We start from the raw sequence: 24,860 nt of genomic DNA, 5'->3' as shown, positions 1-24,860 counted from the left end.
TTCTGTCTTTCTGTCCACCCCTCCCTCCCTCCTCCCACCCCTCCCTCCTTCCTTCTTTCTCTCCTCCCCTTTTCTCCTTCTTCCTCCTTCCCGTCCTTCCGATTTGCCTTCCTCCTACCTTTCCGCCTCCCTTCCCTGTCTCCTTCCTTCAACAAATTACTTATAGAGAGCCTAACATGTGGCCAGGCACAAGCTCCTTAATTTAGAAAAATAAGACTTTACTGCATTCAACTGAAAAGTAAAAAGCACCAGTCCCCAGGTAGCTCGCTACAAATACACAGAGAGAGATAGAACCCAGCTTCAGTTGGATACTTCTGCCCACCTACCTAAGGAAAAAGGAGAAATCCCAGGTCATTTTGTTGCTGGATGATCGTGGGTAAGACTTTGGGCATGAAGACCGCGTGCAGCCACAGAAGTAAGCACAAAAACAACATCCTACTCCCAATATGTGCCGTGCACCTGCAATAGCGTTGGAAAAGCTCATTCCTACTTAGAATCTAGAGAAAGGTGAAGCCTGTTTAGGGCCCCTCCCTGTCCCTGCCTCTCCTCGGGTCAGTCTGGCACCTTCTTTCTGGACCCTTTGCTCCGTTCAGGGTTGGGTCCTCTTCTGTAGCTCCCCCGCATCCTGTACTGGTGTGGAAAGCACAAAGTACCTTCATCATCCGCCCCACTCTACCTCGACTAGTCCACTCCACTCAGACACATCAATGACTCTCTTCCTGCACAAAACACACATCCATTCTCAGTGCTCCAAAGTCTACCCCTCCTCCCCAAAGGTTTCCTCACCTCAAATCATTATATCTCTCTTTGTGGAAAAAAATGTTGAGGACTATACTTGTCATTTTGATATTCTTTAAATGGTCATTAAAATTATATATAAATACACCACATACAATACAAAACTAGAGGCAATTTTGGCTTTAGCCTATGGATTGCCACTCACCATTTTTAATCTTTGTGAGTGTGGCCTGCTCTGCTGTGTTTCCATGTTCCAGAAGGGAAGGACACAGGCTCATCCAGCCAGGACGGAAGACACGTGGGCTTGGATTATCTAATTGGTGTCCCCAAGAAACCCATGAAAGTTTTCCAGTTATAGTTTTAGGGTTCAGGCAGGCCATACACTGACACATTGGGAAGCGTTTTCAAGTCTGACTCAGAGCCATGGAGCCGCAAGCTGCATCCCTCCCCGTGCGGGGGGCCATATGCCCCAGCTCCTCCTGCCAGCACAAATTTGAAACGCTATCTGCTTGCTCTTCCCCACGTGAATGTTGGTAGTTATCAGCCCAGGTCTGTCTACCTTTTTCCCATTCTTCTCTCTCCTTCCGCTACCTCTCTCCCCAAATTTCTAGGCAAGAGCAAGACCATCCAGCGTTCCCAGGAGAATCATGGGTCTCCCGACGCCCCCACATCTCTGCAGCCGGAAGCAAATGCGCTCAACACTCCCACCTCTCCCTCTCTGGGGAGAGGGTCTTCCCAGTTGTGGGGTGACACAATAGAATTCTGAAATCCTCTCTCCACCAAAACCTTCTTGCACCGGGTTTATTCAATGTACTGGATTCTATGAGGGACCAAGAGCAGTGACTTTCTCTCTCCATCACTGCCTTCAGGTTTACTGTTTAACAGCCTCCTTGCTAGCTATCCTTCCAGGTAGAGCCTGTTGCTTTCCAGACAAGTGGGGAATCAAAATAGCATAATTTTCCATTAAAAAAAAAAGTTCAGGGGCACCTGAGTGGCTCAGTCAGTTGAGTGTCTGACTCGTGATTTCACTCAGGTCAGGATCTCGCCAGTTTGTGGGCTAGAGCCCTGCATCGGGCTCTGTGCTGACACTGCAGAGCCTGCTTGGGATTCTCTCTCTCTCTCTGTCTCTCTCTCCTCTCTCTGCCCCCCCAAATAAATAAATAAACTAAAAAAAAAAAAAAGTTCAGTCCCATTGTAATCAAAATCATTATCTCCCAAATGATTTCAAGGTCTCTCTGCAGCTAGGCCCGAGCACACCTCCATGCTGGGTTCCAGCGATGCGGAGGGGAGGGTGAGATATCTCTTTCTCACCCTCTTTTCCCACTTGGCTCAGCTGCTTCCAGTTCCTGGGAGGCGGCAGAGGGAGAAGGAAGTAGAAAGCACGAGGTATTACTTAACTAGTGCTGGTGCATCTGGCCACTCAGTGTCCTCTGGCTAGCGGGAGCCCACGTGTGGTACACAGAATGTCCTCCCCAACCATGTCCACCTCCTAATCTGTGAAGCCTTCCATGCTAAAAGGGACTTGGCAGATAGGATGAAGTTTAGATGGGAAGATGAACCTGGGCTGTCCAGATGGGCCCAATGTAATCACAACGGTCTTTTATCAGAGGGAGGCAGGAGGGTCAGAGTCAGAGAAGACGTGATGATGGAAGCGGATGGAGGTCAGCGTGAGGCCATTACTGGCCGGGAGTAGGGCACCAGGAGATGAGGCAGCACCGTAAGCTGCCAAGGAAAGGAATTCTCCACCAGAGCTCCCAGAAGGAGCGTGGGCTTGCCGACACCCTGATGTTAGCCCAGTAGGACCCAGCTTGGACTTCTGACCTCCAGAACTGTGAGATCAGAAATGTGTTGTTTTAAACCACTAACTTTCTGGTAATCTATTACAGTAGCAATAGGAAGTAGCTGACTTGTGGGACTCTTTGTGGGGTTTCCAGACCTCCATAGAGGGACTCTTGGCATTTATCTTTCCCAAAAGCAGTACTTCTCAACCAGGGTCAATTTTTTATATCCATTCCCCCCCCCCCAGGGGATATTTGATCATGTCTGGAGATATTTTGGATCATCACGACTGGGGGGAATGCCAATAGCATCTAGCAGATGGAGGCCCGAGACGCCAACTATCCTACAACGCACAGGACAGGCTCCTACAACAAAGAAGTATCAAGTCCAAAATGTCAGTAGTGTCAAGGTTAAAAACCCTAATCTAAAGCAAGCAATGAACTTGTTGGCCTCTTGCAATCTCTCTCCTGTCCAATAGACAGCACCTCTCTTACCGTCAAGAGCGTCCTTTCGGAACAGCTTGAGCCTGACTCACTTCTACAGTGTGTGCGTGAAGGGAAAGCATTACCCTTCTTTGCTCCACCAAACACTGGCAGTCAGGCAGCCCCTACACCGCCCACCTTTTCTCTGTGCTGCACCATTAGTGGCAACAGTAGGCAGCCTCTTCCCTTCTCATTTCACCAAGCAAAAGTCAAGCATCAATCTCTAGATCGCTACTGTCCTCTAAAACTGGGCAATGGTTCTTAGCCAGGAGTAATTTTGCCCCCCACCCAGGGGATGTTTAGCCATGTCTGGAGATGTATTTTGGTTGTCACAATTGTGGGAGGTGGGGACATGCTACTAGCATCTAGCGGGTGGAGGCCAGGGACACTGCTGAACATTTCTACATTTCATGGCAAAGATTTATCCACCCAGAATGTCAATAGTACCAAGGTCTAGAAGTTCAGCTCCAGGAAGTCCAGGTGAACCTCTCTGAAGAACGTTCTTGCTGTCTCCTCTGACAGCAACAAGGGTAGATGGTGAGTAAGATGCTGGTCTCCCTTTCCGCCAAGGGTCTTGATTCTACCAGTGATGCCCTGGCATCTCCCAACCTCCCTTGTCTTTGTTGGGGGAAGCAGAGGACAGCATTCTAGGGACACAGACAGGAAAGCTGCATGATCTCCTCTTATACAAATTCCCTTTGAAGGATCCTCTCTTACGTAAATTGAAGGCAGAAGATGAATTAAGGATTCTGTCTCTAGATTATGTGGTCACATATCACTGACTGTATCCCACCTAGACGGCTTAGCCAAAACTTTAAAATCCTCATTTAACGTCCTGTTACACACCTTCCATAAGATGTTCAAGGCATTGTTAGGACTTAGAGATTTCCCTGTTAATCCTTCAGGGAAGGAAGCATTGTAGGCAAGCATTTTCATCAAATAATGACTTTCATTTTCTTAATGTGTCTTTCACAAAAATTTATGGCATGGGAGTGGAGACATGCTCTAATAATGTAAGTAACAGAGAAAGGACATATACAAACAAAAGAAGAGAGAACAGAGAGCACAGTGAGGTTTGTGGGCTTCATCCATTCATGCATTAATTCAAACGGTCTGCTGAGATGTTGCCTTCCTGTTGAAAGCCTCCCTCATCACAGTGTTTAAATAATCTACCACTGCCTTTTGCCCACTTTCTCTGTCCGATCATTGTACTTTTTTTATTATGAGGTAATCCTATGCCATAAAAATTCACTCCTTTAAGTATACGATTCAGTGGGTTTTAGCATATTTACAAGATGTATGCAACAATCACCACTATATGATTGTAGAAGTTTCATCACCCCAAAAAGAAATGCTATTTATTTCACAGTTATTCCCAATTTCTCCCCTCCCTAGTTCATATCAACCACAAATCTACTTATCTTCTATCTGTATCATTTGGCCTGTCCTGGACATTTCATATGAGTGAAATCACATGATATGTGGCCTTTTATGTCTGGCTTCTGTCACTTAGCATTTCCCTAATGACTAATGGTGCTCAGTATTTTTTCATGGGCTTATTAGTTATTTGTATATCTTATTTGGAAAAATGTCTATTCAAATCCTTAGCCCACTTTTTAAATTAGGTTGTCTTTTTATTGTTGAGTTGTAAAGGTTCTTTATATATTCTGGATACTAAACTCTTATCAGATATAGAATATGCAAATATTTTCTCCCAGTTATATGAGTTGTCTTTTTGTTTTCTTAACAGTAACCATTGAAGCACAAAAATTTTTTAATTTAGATAACATCTAATTTCTCTATTTTTTCATTGCTTATGCTTTAAGGGTCATATCTAAGGAGCCAGTGCATAATCCAAGGGCATAAAGATTTACACCTGTTTTTTTCTAATTTTTTTTTAACGTTTATTCATTTTTGAGAGACAGAGTGCAAGTGGGGAAGGGGCAGAGAGAGGGAGACACAGAATCCAAAGCAGGCTCCAGGCTCTGAGCTCTCAGCCCAGAGCCCGACATGGGGCTTGAACCCACGAACTATGAGATCATGACCTGAGCCAAAGTTGGATGCTTAACTGACTGAGCCACACAGGCACCCCTACACCTCTGTTTTCTTCTAAGAATTTAATAATTTCAGTTCTTACATTTCAGTCTTTGATCCATTTTGAGTTAACTTTTGTATATGGTGTGAGGTAGAAGTCTAACTTCATTCTTTTGCATGAGTTAGTCAGTTGTAGGTATTAGTTTTTTAAAAGACTATTCTCCCCCCATTAAATAGTCTTGGCATCCTTGTTGAAAATCAATTCTTTACTTTTTTATGGAAGCTATCATCTAAAATTATATCATCTGTTAACTTGTTTATATCTACCCTTCCCAAATTCCCAAACTCTCTCACTCCCCTCCGTCTCCCCCACCCCCCAAACTAAACTGTAAGATGAAGACAGGAAGTTGTTTGTTTACTATTTATCTCTACTGCCTGGGACATAGTAGGCACTTATGTATTTTTTGACTGAATAAATGAGATTCCAGTTTCCTTTAGAAACAAAGGTCATTGTGTTTATCTATACCATTTAAGTGCAGGAACTCATTTAATTTAAGGCAAAAAATAAAATAAAATAAAATAAAAATTAAATTAAATTAAATTAAGTTAAGTTAAAAAGTTGTTGAGCCCTGTGTTGAAGTGAGCTTTCACAAACATTTCCTGGATTGGATAAGAAGAGCCTAATAAGGCAAGTAACTACCCATTAGTAAAGAGAGAGCCTGCAGAGAAGTTAATAGAAATCCAAAGGCAAGTTTAAAGGGACCACCAAGACCATTACCTGATACTCCAGTAATGACCTCAACAGGTGAGTGGCCCCAAGCAATTCTCTTGCCTGCTTAAGGCCTCTCATCCCCAACACCAGCTCTCAGGTCACCTGCAGTACTAGTACTAATAATCTGGAGTCTTTAGAAACAGGCTCTGTAGTCAAATCAAGTTAATCTTTTTAAGGGACATAGTTTTTATTTGCAAGTTATCTTTAAAAAAAATGATTATTAAAAAAAATTAAAAAATGAAAATAATTATTAACAAAAAAGATGCTTTATTAAGAGACAATATGAGTTTCCTCATGAAAGCTGTCTGACCATGACCATAACTCTAACCATGAATATAAAGGTTCAGAGCTCTCCCTAAAAGTGGGTAGGTAAAACTCTTAGCCAAATGCCTAAAAGAGAAAAAGGTTTTCCAGAAGCTCCTGTTGAGAAAGAAAGAGCATGCCCGCCCACTAGTGGACAAATTAAGTAATTGCCAGATTTTCCAAGAAGGATTCCCAGGCTCCACCTTACCGTGAGTGAACGAACACTGTCAGCTAAGCTCTAAACTATCACATAACTGCCCGCACAAAACACTCGTTGAAGAGGTCACTGAAAACTCCAGGGTTATAAAGGTCTATGGGTGAACACGGAAGAGGTAAGAAAAACTAACCAAGTGCCAGAAGCATAATCAAACTTTATTTTTCTGAACCAGGATTACAACCATACCACATAATGCATACACCTGATATTGACAATGGTAACTTAAATTCAAAATTGGAAAAAAAAAACATAAAATAGAAATATTTTACTTTTAACATTTTCTTTCACAATTTGTTAACTCTTGTTTTGGAACCAGAAATCTGCGACTTTTTCTTTAGCACATCATTGTTTAAATCTTGTACCAAGTTCCACGCGAGCACGGAATTCAGCCTTGACTGGTAGCCTTGACTTCAATAATTGAGAAGAACTGTTCACAAACGTAGGCATTTTCAAAGAGTTTTAACAGTCTTTGCACAACTGTTCAGATATTTGCAGGAGTTTGGGGCTCTGGTGTCACTGTGCTAGATGTCCAGTCCTGTGTCGCACCGCAGATCACCTTTCACACTGCAAGTATGTATGAAGAGATAAAGGAGCACTGAGCAGGGGAAGGTTACCTTCACAGGGCTGAAGTCAACGACAAAGTCAGCTTTCAGCATCACAGAATTTCCATCACAGGGCTCTGACCATCAGCTACAGTTCTAGAGCTAATTCTAGCACAGAAAAGAAGACCAAATAACGCTCTGCCAGATCACTGTCTTCATGTTTCATAACTCTAATGGATGACTTTGCACGGCATTCAAAGTGTTTGCCAACCCAAAAGGCCAATTCTGTGATAACAATCTTTGCTGCTTAGCATAAACAAAGATTTCTTTTCCTCCGTGATGAGGAACGAATTCATTTCAACAGTTCAACACATCTCCTTAGCTTCAGTGGTGACTGAGCCTCCCAACCTACGTGCAGTGAGCAGACCTCTGTGTTACGTGTCCAATTCATTCAACGGTGCCTGCGATGCTCTGTGGCCCAAACCCCAGGGGGAGACCCAGCTTACAGGTGGTGAGCTCTGGGTCTGTGATGCGTTCCATTTTTAACTTCCAGCAGAAAGCAATTCCTGCTGAGTAATGCAAATGAGTAGAGGTAAAGCCTGTGTCCTTGCATAACTTGCCACATGGAACTTAAGTGTTACCGCAAGTCCAATATTAGCACCGTCCATCCCAGGATCATCATCTATATTAAATTGTTTAAAGTTTCCTCTTGTTACAGAAATGAATTTCTTAATTACTTCCTAGTGTTGTGCCTGTCATGGGCACACTGTCTAAAATATTTTCAGTCGTATAAAAATTCTCAAACCCACGGTGAATAAATAGAGCTAATTATTACATCTAAGTATTACTAAATATGTCCCCTCATCAGCTGCAGAAGCAAATGTCACAATGTTTAAAACTTTTTTCACACAATTTTTCTTTTAGTTTCCTAGCCATATTTCTAGTACATTGAGCAACAGTGTTTCTGGTTACACTTCTATTTTCACACGTCTGTATCTTCTCAGGACATACAATTTCTACCCCATTCAATAGACACTCCTTTACAACTTGCTATCTGTGAAGAATTTGGTGGCCCAGGCAGATTTTTCACTAAAATATATAACTGCCGATTGTATTAAAAATCAAAACAAACCTTGCTGGCTTTTCAGTTCTCTTTGCAGCTCTTAGGATTTGATCAGACATCTTTTCCACATCCTTGGTCTTTTTTCTTACAGTGGTTTGTTTCATCACGCCACCTAGGCTGTTGTCTTAAATTACATCCTTTGCCACATAAACACACAGAAGTGGACTTCAGTTTACAAAGTGGAACATAGGACTCTCTACGTCTATGTTCTACTTCCTCCTTTTCACAGAGACGTAAGAAATATTCGCTTTTCTAACATGATACAGGAGAAGTGACCTTCACAAAGCACAACTTAGTTTTGCAAAATACATAACTCTTCTCTGTAATTCAACCTCTGGATCTGATCTCCTCCACCTGATGGAAGAACATGTCCTCAGTCTTGTCCAGGAAGGCATTCAGTCTCTTCCATAAGGATGCCCACACCATAAACCATGCTAGTAAGTACCCCTTGCCTGTAGTGGTTCTCAACCCTCCCTTGCTCCTACTGGAGCCACAATGGGGAGCTTTGGAAATGCCAATGCTTAGCTTTTCTCCACCACGATTACTCAGAATCTTTGAGGATGGGACATGGGTATGATGTCTTTTAAAGACCCACAGTGTTAATTCAGGCAATTCTGGCATATAGACAAGGTTGAGAAGGACAGATGTGGAGCAAGCAGACCTCACATGTGCTCCTCACGAGACAGCCAGTACATGATGCCTGACCCCCAGAGGCACAGATGGCCAGATGATGTCAGGGCAGTAGCAGCAAGCTAAGGGGATGAATTTACCATAGCAGCCAATGAAATACAGCTACCACCTGTCCCCTCTCCCACAGCAGCACCCTGGAAGAACAGGGAGAGACAGGTGTCCCAGACCCACCTGGTCCCCCTCCAATCCAAGCAGATGTGGTCTCAGTTCAAACTGTGCTGGGGGTGGGAGGAGGGGAGATGGTAAGGTTTAAACCAAACATGAAACTAAACTGGATCGAATATTAATAACCAAAAAAGACTAGGAAAGATGAAATCTGCCCAACATGTCACCATGGGATGGGAAAGGGAGAGTCAGAAGCATGGAGTTGGGCACTACGATCGAAGGAAAGAATCTTGGTCACGTTTATCCTGCTTAATGACTTGACACCACTTTATCAATGAATCATACTTCAGTGTTTTCTCAGTCACACAGGTTTAAACACTATGATTATAAGATTTTCTCAGGATTTCTTCTTCCTGTCTTCTGGGAAGTGACACCCATGTTCTGTGGGCATCAAACAGACTTGGAGGGAGGTGGGGAGTGGGGAGCCGCTTCCATGGCCATTCCTTTGTCTTTGCATTGGCTTCATCTGAACCCAAGCTTGCAAAGCCTCCTGGATAAGACCACCGGACCCCTTTGGAATCCACTAACTCCCGCAGCAAATTTTTAAGCCTTTTGTGTGAACACAAGGTTTAGTGGCTCTCTCAAGTGTGCCTGGGGAGACTCTGGAGCAGTCCTGCAGCCCCACTTTGACTTTGCCACCCCTGCAGCCATGAGCGGTGGGCAGGATCCTAGGTCTCTTTCATGGAGATGCTTACCTCCTCTGACTCTTCCCTGCACTTCTCATTCCTCCCCAACTGGGAAAGCATCTTCTAGTCTGCATGGTGGTGTTTGAGAGAGAAGTGGAGGAAATGGTTCCCCCAAACACATAGTCTTCCAAATCTGATTTATCTGACACCTGCACCAAAGCTTTTGAACCCAATAGCCAAGAATATGAAACCTTTCGTCTTTGCTTCCCCCATGGACCTCCTCCATAGTCTCCTCCAAAGGAGACTCCATTCTAGCTTCCTGAGTGAGAAAGGATCATAGAATAAAAACTGAACTGGCCCCACATCCTTATTGATATGGCACCAGTCATATCATCAGCCCCCACTGCTCTTCCTATTAAGATCAGAGAAAAAAGGTGAATAAATGCCAACAGAAGATAGTACTAGAACAGTAGAAAACAATTGTGTGCAAAAAATTTAGGGAGATATTATTTATCACAAACTGATATAAGTTGGAACAAAATACACAAAAAGATGAGTTTGGTGCATTGGAATTCACGAAAGCTGATGATAAATACTACTCTCTATTAGCAGAAGTAACAGAAGTTAATGACTCTCAACAGATATGCAGAACTTGTCAAGGAATCTTTTTTTTTTTTAGAGAGAGCACACAAGCAGCGGGGAGGGGCAGAGGGAGAAAGAGAGAATCTTAAGAAGGCTCCATTCTCAGCCTGGAGCCCAATGAGGGGCTTGATCCCATGACCCTGGGATCACGACCTGAGCCAAAATCAAGAGTCAGAGACTCAACCAACTGAGCCACCCAGGTGCCTGTCAAGAAATCTTGTTGTTTCCTGTTTCTGGCTATAATGAGTAAAGCTTCTATGAACACTCTTGTCCAAGTCTTTGTGTTGACATGAATTTCAGTTTCTCTAAACAATGCTTTCCTAATTTTGCAATACGTTGCTTTTTCTGGTGCTATGTGTATGCAACCATGATTTAATAATAAGAGGCAATTTTATAATAAAAATAAATCTCTGAGTTTAATTTGAGATAAAATTAATTTGGAGATGGAGAAATCCATTTTCATCATCTCTCCATTTCTATTAGAAAAATTACAACAGGGCCATCACGCTGGCATGAAGCCTCAGAATCAAGAAGATGCTAGGAGTTGGTGAATACTGTGACAAACTGAAAAGTACATACATAACCTTGTTTTAAATGTGCAGCCACATTGAGGAGGGCACTCATTGGGTTGAGCACTGGGTGTTGCATGTAAGCAATGAACCATGGGAATCTACCCCAAAAACCAAGAGCACACTTTACACACTGTATGTTAGCCAATTTGACAATAAATTATACTAATAAATAAATTATAAACATTTTTTAAAAGTTTAAAAAATAAAATAAAAAAAATGTGCAGCTACTATTCTTCCTCAACCAATTCACCATGTGGTCCCAATGTTCCCCAATCTTCTAATTTTTCAAGGGCAGACAGACTTTTTGTGCATATATGCAACCTCCTAAATTTGCACGTTGACCAGCAGAAAGTAGCAAGCACTGGCGGTGGGCCTAATGCCGTCCAGTCTCAGGCTGTGCAGGATAAAACACAATGGCAGGCCAGATTTGGCCCCAAGACTCATTAATCTGTAGCTAAGATTTTGGTTCTCAGTCTGGCTTTGAGCAATATGAACTTTTAACTTTTTAAAAATACATGTCTATGGGATGCTTGGGTGGCTCAGTCGGTTGAGCATCTGACTTCGGCTCAGGTCACGATCTCACAGCTCGTGAGTTTAAGCCCTGCGTCAGGCTCTGTGCTGACGGCTCAGAGCCTGGAGCCTGCTTCAGATTCTGTGTCTCCCTCTCTCTCTGCCCCTAACCCACTCGCATTCTGTCTCTGTCTCTCTCAAAAATAAACATTAAAAAAAAATTTTTTTTAAAATACAACATGTCTGGGCCCTAGCTCAGATTCTGACTTAACTAGATCAGGAATGAGGTGCGGGCATCTGCATATGACTTTAAATTTCAAGTTAACAGTGTCTGATCACATTTCTCAACTTCAGCACTGTGTTCAGAACACCCCACCACTTGCCCAAGCTAATTCTAACCCGATTCTGAGTTGAAATACTGATGTGCATCGCGGTGTAAATTATAATCAGTGATAAACACACAAACAATGAAACTGTCACAAGGCAGTTTTTCTAGTCTCTAATTAACCCAAATGGCATCAAATTTTGGCTCTTCTGTGTCTGAGGACATTCTAATAGCTGACCTTTCTGGAGGAAACTTGGGTCTAAGTAAAAACGTTTGCATACAAACTGATGGGAACTTCTTATTCATGAACATGCTAACCACAGGATAAAAACGTCTCTGCAAATAAGGGAGACAAAAAGAAGCAGGAGAAGGCAGATCAAAGGAGCTGTTGTGTTTTTACAATTTGGCAGGTAACCGGTCTTATGAAATGAGCACAAATGCGTGAGCACAAAGACTCCTAACGTGGGACTCTTGCCTGTCAGGTGTATATGGGCTTAAAGTAAGTAAGGGAGAAAGATGCCATGATAGGAACCTATCTCAAATTTTTTCCAGTGAGCTCCTGCAAGCCCGAGGCAAATGGGTCTTTATGAAAAACAGAGACATCCAGTAACAAGATCCTCCCATCATTTGCCTTTCAAGCCTCCGACCTGTAGTCATGGGGCAAACAAATGAAGAAAAATTGGAAATAACCATTAACTGGGGAAAAAAATTATAATAACATTGAGCGAGGATCAGAAGACTGCATAGCAGGTACCAGGCCTTGGCATGGAAACCTGGAGGTCAGGGCCAAAGAGAATGGTGACAGTGAACACAGATGCCATGGATAGAGACACGTCCAGGTTTAAAATCGTCCTCACCGTGGTGGTCTCTGGAGTAGAGTGCATGACTGGCATGATTGGGAATGGCTTCATCACTGCCATCCAGGGGGCCGAGTGGGCCAGAGGCAAAAGGCTCCCTGTGAGTGACTGTATCCTGTTGAAACTGAGCTTCTCCAGGCTTTTGCTGCAGATCTGGATGATGCTGGAGAATATTTACAGTCTATTCTTCCTGGTCACTTATAACCAAAACACAGTGTTTATAATCTTCAAAGTCATCACCATGTTTCTGAACTATTCCAACCTCTGGCTTGCTGCCTGGCTCAACATCGTCTCTTGCCTTCGAATTGCAAACTTTGCTCACTGTTTGTTCTCCATGATGAAGAGGAAAATCAGAGAGCTGATGCCTCGGCTTCTGGGGCTGTCACTGTTCATCTCCTTATGCTTCAGCTTTCGCTTCTCTAAAGATATCTTCAATGTGTACATAAATAGTTCCGTTCCTATCCCCTCCTCCAACACCACTGAGAAGTACTTCTCTGAGACTAACATGGTCAACCTGGTTTTTCTCTATAACCTGGGGATCTTCATTCCTCTGATCATGTTCATCTTTGCAGCCACTCTGCTGATCATCTCTCTCAAGAGATACACCCTACACAAGAGATACACCCTACACATGCCACTGGCTTCAGGGACCCCAGCATGGAGGCTCACATGGGGGCGATCAAAGCTATCAGCTACTTTCTCATTTTCTATATTTTCAATGCAGTTGCTCTATTCATTTCCATGTCCAACATCTTTGACATCAACAATTCCTGGAATATTTTGTGCAAAATTGTCATGGCTGCTTACCCAGCTGGCCACTCAGTGCTACTGATCTTGGGCAACCCTGGGCTGAGAAGAGCCTGGAAGAGGTTTCAGCACCGTGTTCATCTTCATCTATAAGAGCAGACCCCGTGATGGAATCCAGAGTGCCACAGGACCGGTTCAACCAGCTCTGCCTTTCCCCCACCTAAACCTCTCTCCTCACCCCTCTTTTCTGCTTAATCTTATTTCTCAGGTAACTGGGTTGTCCCATGAATGGGACACTGAGTTTTTAACTTGAGATTCTAAGCTGAAGTAGCTAAGCAACTCTAAGATGGATGGTGGAAGCTCCTTGATCTATGTTCATTCATCTCCTGCCCTGAGCCTTAAGTAAGGAGAGGATGGCTGGACCTCTCCATTTGCCGGGGATGATCTCAGTGTGTGCCTGTGGTCACTGGGCACCCTTTAATTCTCAAAGATATCTTGGTCTGGATGAAAACTTACATGGTCACCCTACTGAAGGCACCCTACTAACCCACAGTTAAGAAAAAGGAGGGCTAGTGACAAGCATTGTATGCAGTCCAAGAGGCAGAAGGGAGGCTAGCATACCTACAGGCAAAAGGGACTAAGGAGAGAAAGCCCGGCCAGAATTACCAGGTGCTGCAGAGGTTTCAAGGAAAATGGAGGCTGTGTATACTATTAGTGCAGTGACAGGTAGCATTCATATTACAGAAGTTTCCAGAGTAGGTGATGAAAACAGTGAGGGAGTTTGTAAAGACCAATAATTTCAGGAGGTTGTCTGGAGAAAAACATGAAGTACAGGGCAGCAGATGGATAAGTGGATGGTCAATTGAATGCTTTATTTTTCCAAATGGCAGGGGGGCGTGGGGGGAAGAGTGGCATGTGCAGCCCCAGGAAGAAAACAGGAAGAGTCCAGAGCAAAGGAACATCTATTTTGCTGTGCTCCTGTGTTGGGGGCAATGCAAATGGCATCTGCCTCTGGCGATAGCAGTTCTAGGTGCCCTTGATGTGACCATGGTGCCAGTGCAGGTTACCTGGCAGGGGCTGTTTGACAAGAAAGAAAATGTCACAGTTCACTGCCACTCTTCACAATGATGGCATCAGTACCGCCTCAAACAGCCTTGTACAAAATAAGACACCACTCCTAGACATCTTGGAACTAGAAAGTTAGGAACTTGGGGTTTTCTTGTATTTGGTGTTTTCAAAATCAGAATTACTGAGGAAAGTATGAAAAGAACGCCACTCATCACACCAAAGCTTCCAAATGAAAATGTAAGGTTGGTAGCAAAGACTAAATGCTGAGCTTCTGGGCTCTCGAGCACATTTTTCAGAAAGAGCCCTTTATATCCGTGAACAGCAAAAAATGTCACACACACACACACACACACACAGACATGTACACACTCTCACATACACCCCTTTACAGTTCCAACAGCATGGGATGTATTCAATTAGAAGGGAAACTATATTCATGGAAACACACATTTTTCATTGTTTTCCTAATTGATATTTACTTCTATGACTATTTGAGGCTGGTATAGTTGTTATGGTGGGGCAAATTAGATTTTGAAGTTTCATTCCAGCTCCTAAAGAATAGAGAAATATACATTTTCCCAATAATACGTGCACACCCATCCAATGAAAAACAGAAAATTGATTTAGAGCCAGCATGTGATTAATATGAACCACACCAAGATAACAAACTATGTAATCCCTCTCTGTGCTTATTATGAAGAAATAACATGTCATTGTTTGTAAAAGCCAAAAGCAGCAGAGAGCTAACCAGAGCTTCAAGGATGATGACATTAATAGTGTGTGTTGCCTTACCTTCAACTAGGTAAAGTTCCCTCCAGTTCTCTCTCCCTCCCCTCCTTCTTTCCTTCCTTCCTTCCTTCCTTCCTTCCTTCCTTCCTTCCTTCCTTCCTTCTTTCCCTCCTTCCTTCCTTCTTTCCTTCCCTGCTTCCTCCTTCCTTCCCCCCTTCTCTCCTTCCTTATTTTCTTTCTTTCTGTACAACCCACCTAGATTTCTATAATGGGCACCCTACCTTCCAATTGGTTGGCTTTAGACAGAAATCAGAAGTCCTAAAGGATCTGCTTTGCAAACTCTACATGACACCCCTGTACCCTGAGAGAGGTCTGAAAGTTGGTGTGAAGGGTTCCTTTACTCACAAAGTCACTCTCGACATTCACCCACCACGTGGAGCAGCTAGGGGGACTTGGGTTGCCACGGGGACTCCAATGTGGAAGGCCCAGTACAAGGCGGGGTGTCTCAAACCCAGCTGAGTCCTAGTGAAGGAAGACTAGAGTAGAAGCCAGAGTCAATCTAAGGGCTGGGATTTGTGGGCACCAGAGTGCCCCACAATCCAACACGATCTTCACCTTTTAATCTGCTAAATGCCACCATGGTTCCTGCTTTTCTGGGAGTGGACTCTGCAGGAATTCTCCTTTACTATTCTCTCAGACATCCTTTCCTTTGGGCTGCTAGGACAGAAACATCTATTGAATAAAGGGAAAGGAACTGTAAATTCAACCAACCAATGAGTCTTGAGTTGGAGGGGGAAAACAGAAACCAAGGGCAGAAATCTGAAGCAATCATGGCAGGATGGACAGAAATGGACTCCTTAGAGGAGACGCGAGAGGTATGGAAATTCCTTACATGCTCAGGAAGGTTGGTTTTCAGGAGAGAAAGGAGGAGTAAGCAAGCCGGGGCACCAGCCCTTAGTGTTAGAAGGCTGGGGGAGCTCCCTGGACCCCTTCGCTGCACTGGAGACAGGTTGCCTCAGAGAGCAGAGGTGAAAGTCAGAAGGAAATGCTCATTTCCATGTCCTTTTGGGGGAGGTAACATGCTACATGGCTAGAAAGTTGTTGATGGAAGCAAGACAGAAGCCTCTTAGAGCCTGGCATGTGGCCCAGGAGGTGAGGCCAGAACAGAGAAGAGCAGCAAGCATAAGAGGTGTGGGGTGGGAGGCCAGGGCAGAAGGATCAGGAAAGGGAAGGTGTGAAGGTGCTGAGTGCTTGGCCAGGCTCATCTGGGGAAGCAATCTACTTACCGCTCCTGCCTGGCCTTTGGGGGCAACAAAAGATCTTCTAAGAGCTTTCCAGAGGAATATTTCTAGGTGGGACTCTATACTGCACAGGTGCCCTGTGTCTGCAAAGCTAGCCTATCAACCAGCCTCACTGGGGAGGAAATGGATTTGGGGGTTGGGGGTAAAGTTTCTTGTTTCTCTCATTTGGTTTCCCTTAGTTTTTTAGCAAAGTGTCTTAAAAATGTTCTGTCCTTCCTCAGTTGTGTCAGGATAAAATCAAAGAAAAGCCGCTCTGAAAACAGTTCAAAAAGAAAAGGAATCAACAATCCCCTGGGTTGGGTTTGGTTCGGATGTGGCAGCAGCGAAGGGAATCCGAGGAGAGAATTCCAAGGTGGAAGATTAACAGGAAAATGTCACGTCGGGTAGCTGCCTTGCCCCTCCGGCCACACAGTTCCTGGAGTCCAAACGACTTCAGTTTGGGTGCTGGCTCTGTTACTTACTGGTTTTTGACGCAGGCATGTTATTGCATCTCTCTGAACCTTAGTTTCTGTATCTGTAAAATGGGAATAATGATAATAATACCTCCCTCCTGGGATTACCTATCTCATCCTAAGAAATAAGTGAGATAAAACTTATTTTTGGTTATCTCAACTTATTGGTTGAGAGTAAGCTCTCAACCAATGTTAGCTGTTAATATTCTTAAGAGAAGGGATGTGAGGCTGAGGGGCCAGGAGTCTAGAATGAGGATATATAGGGGTGCCTGGGTGGCTCAGTTGCTTAGGCATCTGACTCTTGATTTTGGCTCAGGTCATGATCTCATGGTCATAAGTTCCAGCCCCGACTCAGGCTGGGCTCCTCGCTGAGCATGGAGCCTCTTAAGATTCTGTGATTCTCTTTCTCTCTCTCTCTCTCTCTCTCTCCCCCCCCCCTCCTTCTCTCCCCCTCTGCCCCTCCCCCACTCTCTCTCCCAAAAAATTTTAAAAAAATTTTAATTGAAAAAATTTAGAATGAGGATATTTAGAGCAGGCCAGATGTGAAAAGGCCGAGATTGGGCTGGACACACACAGAGGGGTGAGCCTGATCCACAGAACCAGGCTCGATCCATAACAGCTCATCATCTGAAGTGGTAGGTGGATGTGTGGGGCGGGGGTGGGGGGTTGGGGAGGAGTCCTGAAGTATTTGGCTCCCACACACCCTTCTGACAACATCAGAAAGACATCTACTATTCCAGGGTTTAAACCCTTGGCAATTTTGAAGGAAGGGGGGCACTATGTCACAGGTCAGCAAACTCTGTCAGGGGCCACACACAATAAATATTTTAAGCTTTGTGGGCCACATGCAGCCCCTGTCACATGAGCCATCTGAAACAACACGTAAATGAATAGGAGTGGCTGTGCTAATAAAGTTTTCTTTACAGACACTGAAATGTCAATTTCATATAATTTTCACATGTCATAAAATATCTTTTGATTTTTTTTCAACCATTTAAGCATGCAAAAAGCATTCTTAGCTTGTGGGCTCTACAAGACCAGGTGGTGGGTCACATTTGACGCCAAGCCACGGTTTTTCCAACTCAAGGAGGCACCAAAACCCACCACAAACCCGTTACCTTTACTGTAAACCAGAGACGCATATCATGATAATTTTGCCATGTCTTGAACACAGCAACTTTCTGAATATTTCTGCCACTTTCATTTTGTCCAGCTTGGGTCTACCCCTTGGTGATCCCTAAATCACAACTCTTTAGTTCTTTGTGAAAAACAATGAGGACCCTAGTCCCTCTCCTACCACTGCCACGCTGTTAAGGACAGACACAGGGCCCCAAATAAGTTTGTATCTAAAATTTTAAAAGATACCACCTTCAGGGGTGCCTGGGTGGCTCAGTTGGTTTTGGTTTCAGCTTGGATCATGATCTCACGGTTCATGGGTTTGAGCCCCCAGTCGGGCTCTGTGCTGACAGTCAGGTGCCTGCCTGGGATTCTTTGTCTCCCTTTCTCTCTGCCCCTCTACTCATGCTCTCTCTCTCTCTCTCTCTCTCTCTCTCTCTCCCTCAATAAACATTTTTTTAAAAAAAGACTCAAGACTTCACTAAGATAGTAAGTGGATGGAATTTGAAGATAAAATATTATATATAAATAAATAAATAAATAAATAAATAAATAAATAAAACCACCCTGAATTTATTCAGTCAGTAACAAGGAGTAAAAATCATTAAACAGATTCCTACAGGGTCCTCGGGAATGTTTTGAAAGCTATGTCTCTAGCTCTGAAATGACCATGCTCCTACAAACTCCCGCTGTGAGACTGGACTGGATGGTAGGCTGCAGTTCCCTGTGTGGTTCTGACCCATCAGGGCAATGTTTATATCTTTGTGTCCTTTTCAGCTGGTTTACTAAGACAATGATGGGAAACATCTAGAGTCAGTGTGGCACACGGGAAGAACCTAGACTGGTGTCAAAAAGTCTAGATTCGAGGGGCGCCTAGATGTGGGCATCCAACTCTTGAATTTGGCTCAGGTCATGATCCCAGGGTAATGGGATCAAGCCCTGCATCAGGCTCTGTGCTGAGTGTGGAGCCTACTTGGGATTCTCTCTCTCTCCCTCTCTGCCCCTCCCCCTGGCTCACTCGTGCTCACATTCTCTCTCTCTCCAGAATAAAGGGGAAAAAAAAATTTTTAAACAGTTAGATTTGAGTGCCCATTCTGGGTGATCCTTAGAAAGTCACCAAACCTGTTTTGCCTTCAGTTTCCCCATCTGGAAAAACAGAGATGATCAGAATATCCATTTCACAGAGTTGTTTTGAGGTTCAAAGGAAATAATATATATGTGCATAATAAACTAGAAATCACCATAAAAAAGTGAGTGAGTGTATTTATTCATTCAACACACATGTACTGAGAGGACTGCTCATTAAATGAGACACAGGATTCAAAGGTTAACACAGCTAAACTTTCAGCCTCCAAGGGCTCAGAGGCTGGTAAAGAACAAGAGGTATAATTACAAGGTGGGAAACACTTCAGTGTAGGTCTTTGTACTATGGGGTCAGGGATGTACCTCACACCTCAAATGTTCACAATTAAAATTCCTCTCCAAAAAATAAAAAAATTAAATCCTGAAATTTCATGCTTTATTTCCTTCTGTGACAGAGAAAGGAGAACTCAGGACAGCAGAGAAGCACATTCCACTGACTATCCTTCGAAATCCTCATCACAGCCTGAGGATGCAAAAAAGAAAGGGGTCCCATCACACCCAGACTTCCCTAGGGAAAGCTGCTGTTTGCATCTCCTGCCAAGAGCTCTTGGAGACTGAAAACAGATTTGTGATTTATTCAAACCAGATGCTGGTGGCCCTGAGTGCAGCTGGGACCAAGAATGACAGAAATGCTTAGGCAGTCTGACTCTCTGAAGACAGGAGACCTCAGAGGATCCTAATCTGGTTTCTTGTTCATCTTACTTCTCAGTGGAATAGGACCTAATATTCACATTCTATTCATGAATGCACAGAGCAAAATTTGCTTACCTTTGGATTCAAAGGCCAAGAAAAATACCTTGAACAAGTCAGTCTAGCCACTTGGAGGTTGTGGTTGTGTTTGTACAGGGCCTGCACCCACCCTCCATTTCCTCCTGGCCACGACCTGCTCTCCAAGGAACAATGGCAGATGTGCCTGGGGGACTCCATGGGGACAGAATGAGAGAAGCTAGGGTTTGTATCCTATGCTGAGGTTGGAAATAGGAGGAAACATGGCCTAACTCCTATCTCCACCCCCTCTCTCCCCACCAGCCACTCCCAATTGCCTGCCCTTACACTGGACGGATACCAGATTCCCCACCCCACCTGAGCAGGTCCTGATAGGCAGTGGCATCAGGAGTTAGGACTGGGGTAAGCATGCATTTTCTCTGCACTCATGGAGTGTGTGGAGATAACAAAGGGAGTAGATTAAGCCAGAGGTAAGCTCTGGACATAAAATGATTGAAGTATAAGGAAGGAAAGGTCATGACACAAGAACAGACACTCAGATCAATGGAACAGAATAGAGTACCCAGAAATGGACCCACAAACGTATGGTCAACTAATCTTTGACAAAGCAGGAAAGAATATCCAATGGAATAAAGACAGTCTCTTCAGCAAGTGGTGCTGGGAAAACTGGACAATGACATGCAGAAGAATGAACCTGGACCACTTTCTTACACCATACACAAAAATAAACTCAAAATGGACGAAAGACCTAAATATAAGACAGGAAATCAAAATCTTCGAGGAGAAACTAGGCAAAAACCTCTTTGATCTTGGCCACAGCAACTTCTTACTCAACACATCTCCAGAGGCAAGGGAAGCAAAAGCAAAAATGAACTACTGGGACCTCATCAAAATAAAAATCTTCTGCACAGCGAAGGAAACAATCAGCAAAACTAAAAGGCAACCGACAGAATGGGAGAAGATATTTACAAATGACATCAGATAAACGGTTACTATCCAAATCTATAAAGAACTTATCAAACTCAACACCCAAAAAACAAATAATCCAGTGAAGAAATGGGCAAAAGACACTTCTCCAAAGAAGACATCCAGATGGGCAACCAACACATGAAAAAATGCTCAACATCACTCATCATCAGGGAAGTACAAATCAAAACCACAATGAGATACCACCTGACACCTGTCAGAATGGCCAACATTAACAACTCAAGCAACAACAGATGTTGGCAAGGATGCAGAGAGGGAGGATCTCTTTTGCATTGCTGGTGGGAATGCAAGCTGGTGCAGCCACTCGGGAAAACAGTATGGAGGTTCCTTAAAAAGTAAAAATAGAACTACCCTACAACCTAGCAATTGCACTACTAGGTATTTATCCAAGGGATACAGGTGTGCTGTTTCGAAGGGACACATGCACCCCCATGTTTACAGCAGCACTATCAACGATAGCCAAAGTATGGAAAGAGCCCAAATGTCCATCAATGGATGAATGGATAAAGATGTGGTATATATATATACAATGGAGTATTACTCGGCAATCAAAATAATGAAATCTTGCCATTTGCAACTACGTGGATGGAACTGGAGGGTGTTATACTAAGTGAAATTAGTCAGTCAGAGAAAGACAAAAATCATATGACTCACTCATCTGAGGACTTTAAGACACAGACCAGATGAACATAAAAGAAGGGAAGAAAAATAATATAAAAACAGGGAGGGGGACAAAACAGAAGAGACTCATAAATATGGAGAACAAATTGAGAGTTACTGGAGGGGTTGTTGGAGGGGGGATGGGCTAAATGGGTAAGGGGCACTAAGGAATCTACTCCTGAAATCATTGTTGCACCAGATGCTAACTAATTTGGATGTAAATTTTAAAAAATGAAAAATAAAATTAAAACAATAAATAAATATATCCAATATAAAAAATAAAAGAGAAGAAATAGAAAAAAAAAAAAGGAAAGGCCATATGACTTTTCAGATCTCTAGCTGAGGTGTGTCTGAGAAGACAGGTCAATTCTCCAGTGAATCAGTGCCTACACAACTTTGGTGAATAAACCCTAAAGTTCAAACTGCAAACCCCACAGACTATACAGCCTGGGGGATCTCTCCACACTGCCAGATACAGCCTCCTGACAAAAAAAAAAAAAAAAAAAAAGTCCACAATCATATTGAAAGACCCTAACTCAGCTTTCTATTCCCCAAAACCCTTAGTGCCTGGGTGGCTTAGTCAGTTAAGCATCCGACTCTTGGTTTTCACTCAGGTCATGATCTCACGGTTCATGAGATTGAGCCCCATGTCATGCTTTGCACTTACAGCGTAGAGCCTGTTTGGGATTCTCTCTCCTCTCCTCTCCTCTTCTCTCTCTCTCTCTTTCTCCCTGTCCCTCCCCTGCTCATGCTCTCTCTCTGTCTCTATTCCCCAAAACCCTTGGCCAAGGACCTCATTCATAGTGCAGCATAGCCAATGCCAAGTGGACTCAATCAGTCAATTAACTAAGATTAGCAAGTAGGGTTAAAATTACTTGCTCTGGAGTATGTAAGTTTGCCACATGTTTATGTTTTATATTTATATTTTTAACAAATATTTGTTCAGCTTTCTGTGAAATTTATTTTAATATAGTAAAATGTATATTACAAAAATTAAATACTGTGAGATTGCCTTAATCTTTTTATGAAAGAATCAGAGTATTAAATGATAAAATGCCTCTGCCTTTGCAGTTTACCTTTTCATGAGTTACGTAGCTAATCGATTTCTGAATCTGTATTTTAACATCTAAAAGTACTAGTGAGACTACATCTTTGGCACTGATTAGTTGTATGTGCTGTGAAGTGAGGTTTTGGTTTTGGTTTTTGGTTTTCAAAGGCTGGGTAACTGAAGAATATGTCTGGCAAATCCTGATCTAAAGAGGTCATCCTAGAACATCCGATTCTGTGGTCTGAGTCTCCTTCCTCTCGGCTCCTCCATGGCCTGGGGCAAGGCTGACTACCTCCTTATTATAAACCCTCCATTCCGGCTTCTGTTATCTGTTCAGCTGCCTGTCTTTATCCTATTTCCTTATCCATCAAGCACCCTTTAAACAAAGAAGTCACACTCTGCCACCACCTTTGGGGTTTAAAACCCCAAATCCCAAATCTCAGAAAAACCTCAGTCCTGGGCAAACCAAGACAGTTTGTCACCTGAGCACCACCCAAATGACTGAGACTATATTCAGATTTTATTCATTATTGTCGTTCAACTACAGCTATGATATTTGTTCCAGTCCCAATCCTTTATGAACAGACATACACAGACTTGAACTTCGAACACATACACACCCATGCCCAGGCACACATACCCCTGCTTAAAATCCTCCAGTGGCTTCCATTACCTTTAGATTTTCAGATGGGCTTGCAAAGCCCTCCGTTCTGCATGCATCTCAGACCTACCTCTTCTGACAGATTTTGATCCTTTATTTTATTCACTGTACTGAATACAATCATTTGAAAAGTCTGATGGCTTGGGTTTGGGTTTTTCTTCTTTAATTATGGAAAATTTCAAACATACAGAAAAGTAGAGAAATAGAACAGTGATCCCTTATGTATTTTGGCCTCAACAAATAACATTCTGCCAGGACTGTCTACGGAAGGCTTTTGAGTAGGGTTATTTTATGATTAAAATACTTCTAGGAGATTCAGCCTAAAAGGTTTTGTTCTAAAGTGGGTTCTAAAGTGGGAAGTTATGGCAACTTTGTGTCATTTCTCCTAAATACCATAGCCATTCTATGATTTGATTCCCTTCAAATTGGCATACATGTGTTTGTTCTCTGAACTTTCTAATTCTACTTTGCCCATTTGACAGTCCTTAAGTTAGTCTGACTGTATTTAGCTTAAGTTCCTCTAAAAATGGTTCTGCTGGTTCTTCCTGACTCATCTGTTTCTTTGGCCATTTTTTAAAGTAATTCCTATGACCAACATGGGGCTCAAACTCAGGACCCCCATATTAAGAGTCACGTGCTCTACCAACTGAGCCAGCCAGGTGCCCCTCTTTGGCCATTTTTAATGTGTGATTTGCAACAGAGACCCTGCCTTCCTTCCTCATAAAGGGGTTGAGCAACTCAACATTACTCTCCAATAGACCTTCACTTTAAAGACCTACACTAGTCATAAACTACCTGTTTCTATTTTAATACCAAGAAAATCAAGAAGAAAGGTCTTAAAACCTCTTTCTCTTTTTTCCCCCCAAAACTGGGTTTTAATTACTTTTCAAATCTCTTGCCCAATTTCCCTAAAGAAAGCCTAGGGCTATGTCTCTGAATTTTCAGGCCTCCTCACCTAGGGTATGTTGGCAAACCAGTTCTCTGGGAAAAAGAGAGACAGAAAGAGAAGGAGGGAGACAGAGAGAGAAAGAGAGTAAAGCTTTAATATGTGGAGTATTCTCATTGTGAATTTTCATTGTGTAAACACTCCCACCATGATGTCACTAAATGCGAAGTTGGGAAGAAATGCACACCATCCATGCTTTCTATCTGGTGGCAGCCAACTCCAGCACACCACTCCCTCTTCCCCTTAAGCAAAAGAACAAAAAGACTGAGCATACCAATTCTGTAGCCACACAGTCTAGATTTCAACAGAGTACTAGCTCTGTGACCTTGGGCAAGTTGCTTAATTCCTCTGAGACTCAATTTCCTCATCTTTACGACAGCGGTAATAAATACCTCTGTCTTGTGGGTTTTTCTGTGATGTGCAAAATTCTTACAACAGTGCCTAGCTTCCTGTAGGCATCATAGTATTTCCTGTTATTACCCAGGACGTTAGATCAAATGGTGCTGTGTGGATTTATTGCCACTAGATGGCATCCTCCTCATTTCTGTAGCACAAGACCTTTCTACAAAGGTATTTGCAACTCCACATTCAACACTAACTGGATCAAATGAATTAACTGACACAACTTTTCCTCTCTCTCATATCCTGGCTTAAGCTTCATATTTTCCTTTGAAAATCCATTAGGGATCCAGCTATTGACCCTTGTGTGCAGCCACCTCGAAAGCTCGACGCAGAAGTTATTTTCAACCAAGAGGGTCTAATCTTATTTAGTAATTATAGGAATCAAAACAAAAGCTACAACTGTCCCTGTTACAGAAGGGGTCAGTTCCCTGATCTTTGCTTTCCTCAGCTCTCTCCTCTCACTCCAAGGAAGGCAATATGGTTTTAAATGTGCCCTC

The 24,860-nt window shown here is 43.2% G+C and overlaps 2 protein-coding genes and 1 long non-coding RNA gene across 3 annotated transcripts in view; 1 reads left to right on the top strand and 2 right to left on the bottom strand.

Annotated features, from left to right (window-relative positions):
• Positions 1-24,860, bottom strand: part of KEL (Kell metallo-endopeptidase (Kell blood group)) — a 258,323-nt gene that overhangs the window by 206,849 nt on the left and 26,614 nt on the right. The gene's annotated exons all lie outside the window — the stretch shown is intronic.
• The window catches only part of LOC128314691 (uncharacterized), a 28,300-nt gene continuing 9,899 nt past the window's right edge, over positions 6,460-24,860 (bottom strand). Inside the window, exon 2 of the long non-coding RNA XR_008296560.1 lies at positions 6,460-6,889. This is a non-coding gene — a long non-coding RNA (uncharacterized LOC128314691). The remainder of the gene's footprint in view (positions 6,890-24,860) is intronic.
• TAS2R40 (taste 2 receptor member 40) lies at positions 12,200-13,277 on the top strand. Its single transcript, XM_015084708.3, is given in 2 exon segments — positions 12,200-12,999; positions 13,002-13,277. Coding segments are annotated over 2 exon segments (990 nt in total). The 5' UTR covers positions 12,200-12,285.

This window comes from Acinonyx jubatus, chromosome A2 (genome assembly GCF_027475565.1).
Source record: "Acinonyx jubatus isolate Ajub_Pintada_27869175 chromosome A2, VMU_Ajub_asm_v1.0, whole genome shotgun sequence".
NCBI lineage: Eukaryota > Metazoa > Chordata > Mammalia > Carnivora > Felidae > Acinonyx > Acinonyx jubatus.
The sequence above is the reverse complement of the archived record's forward strand: the minus strand, read 5'-3'. Positions and strand labels throughout refer to the sequence as shown.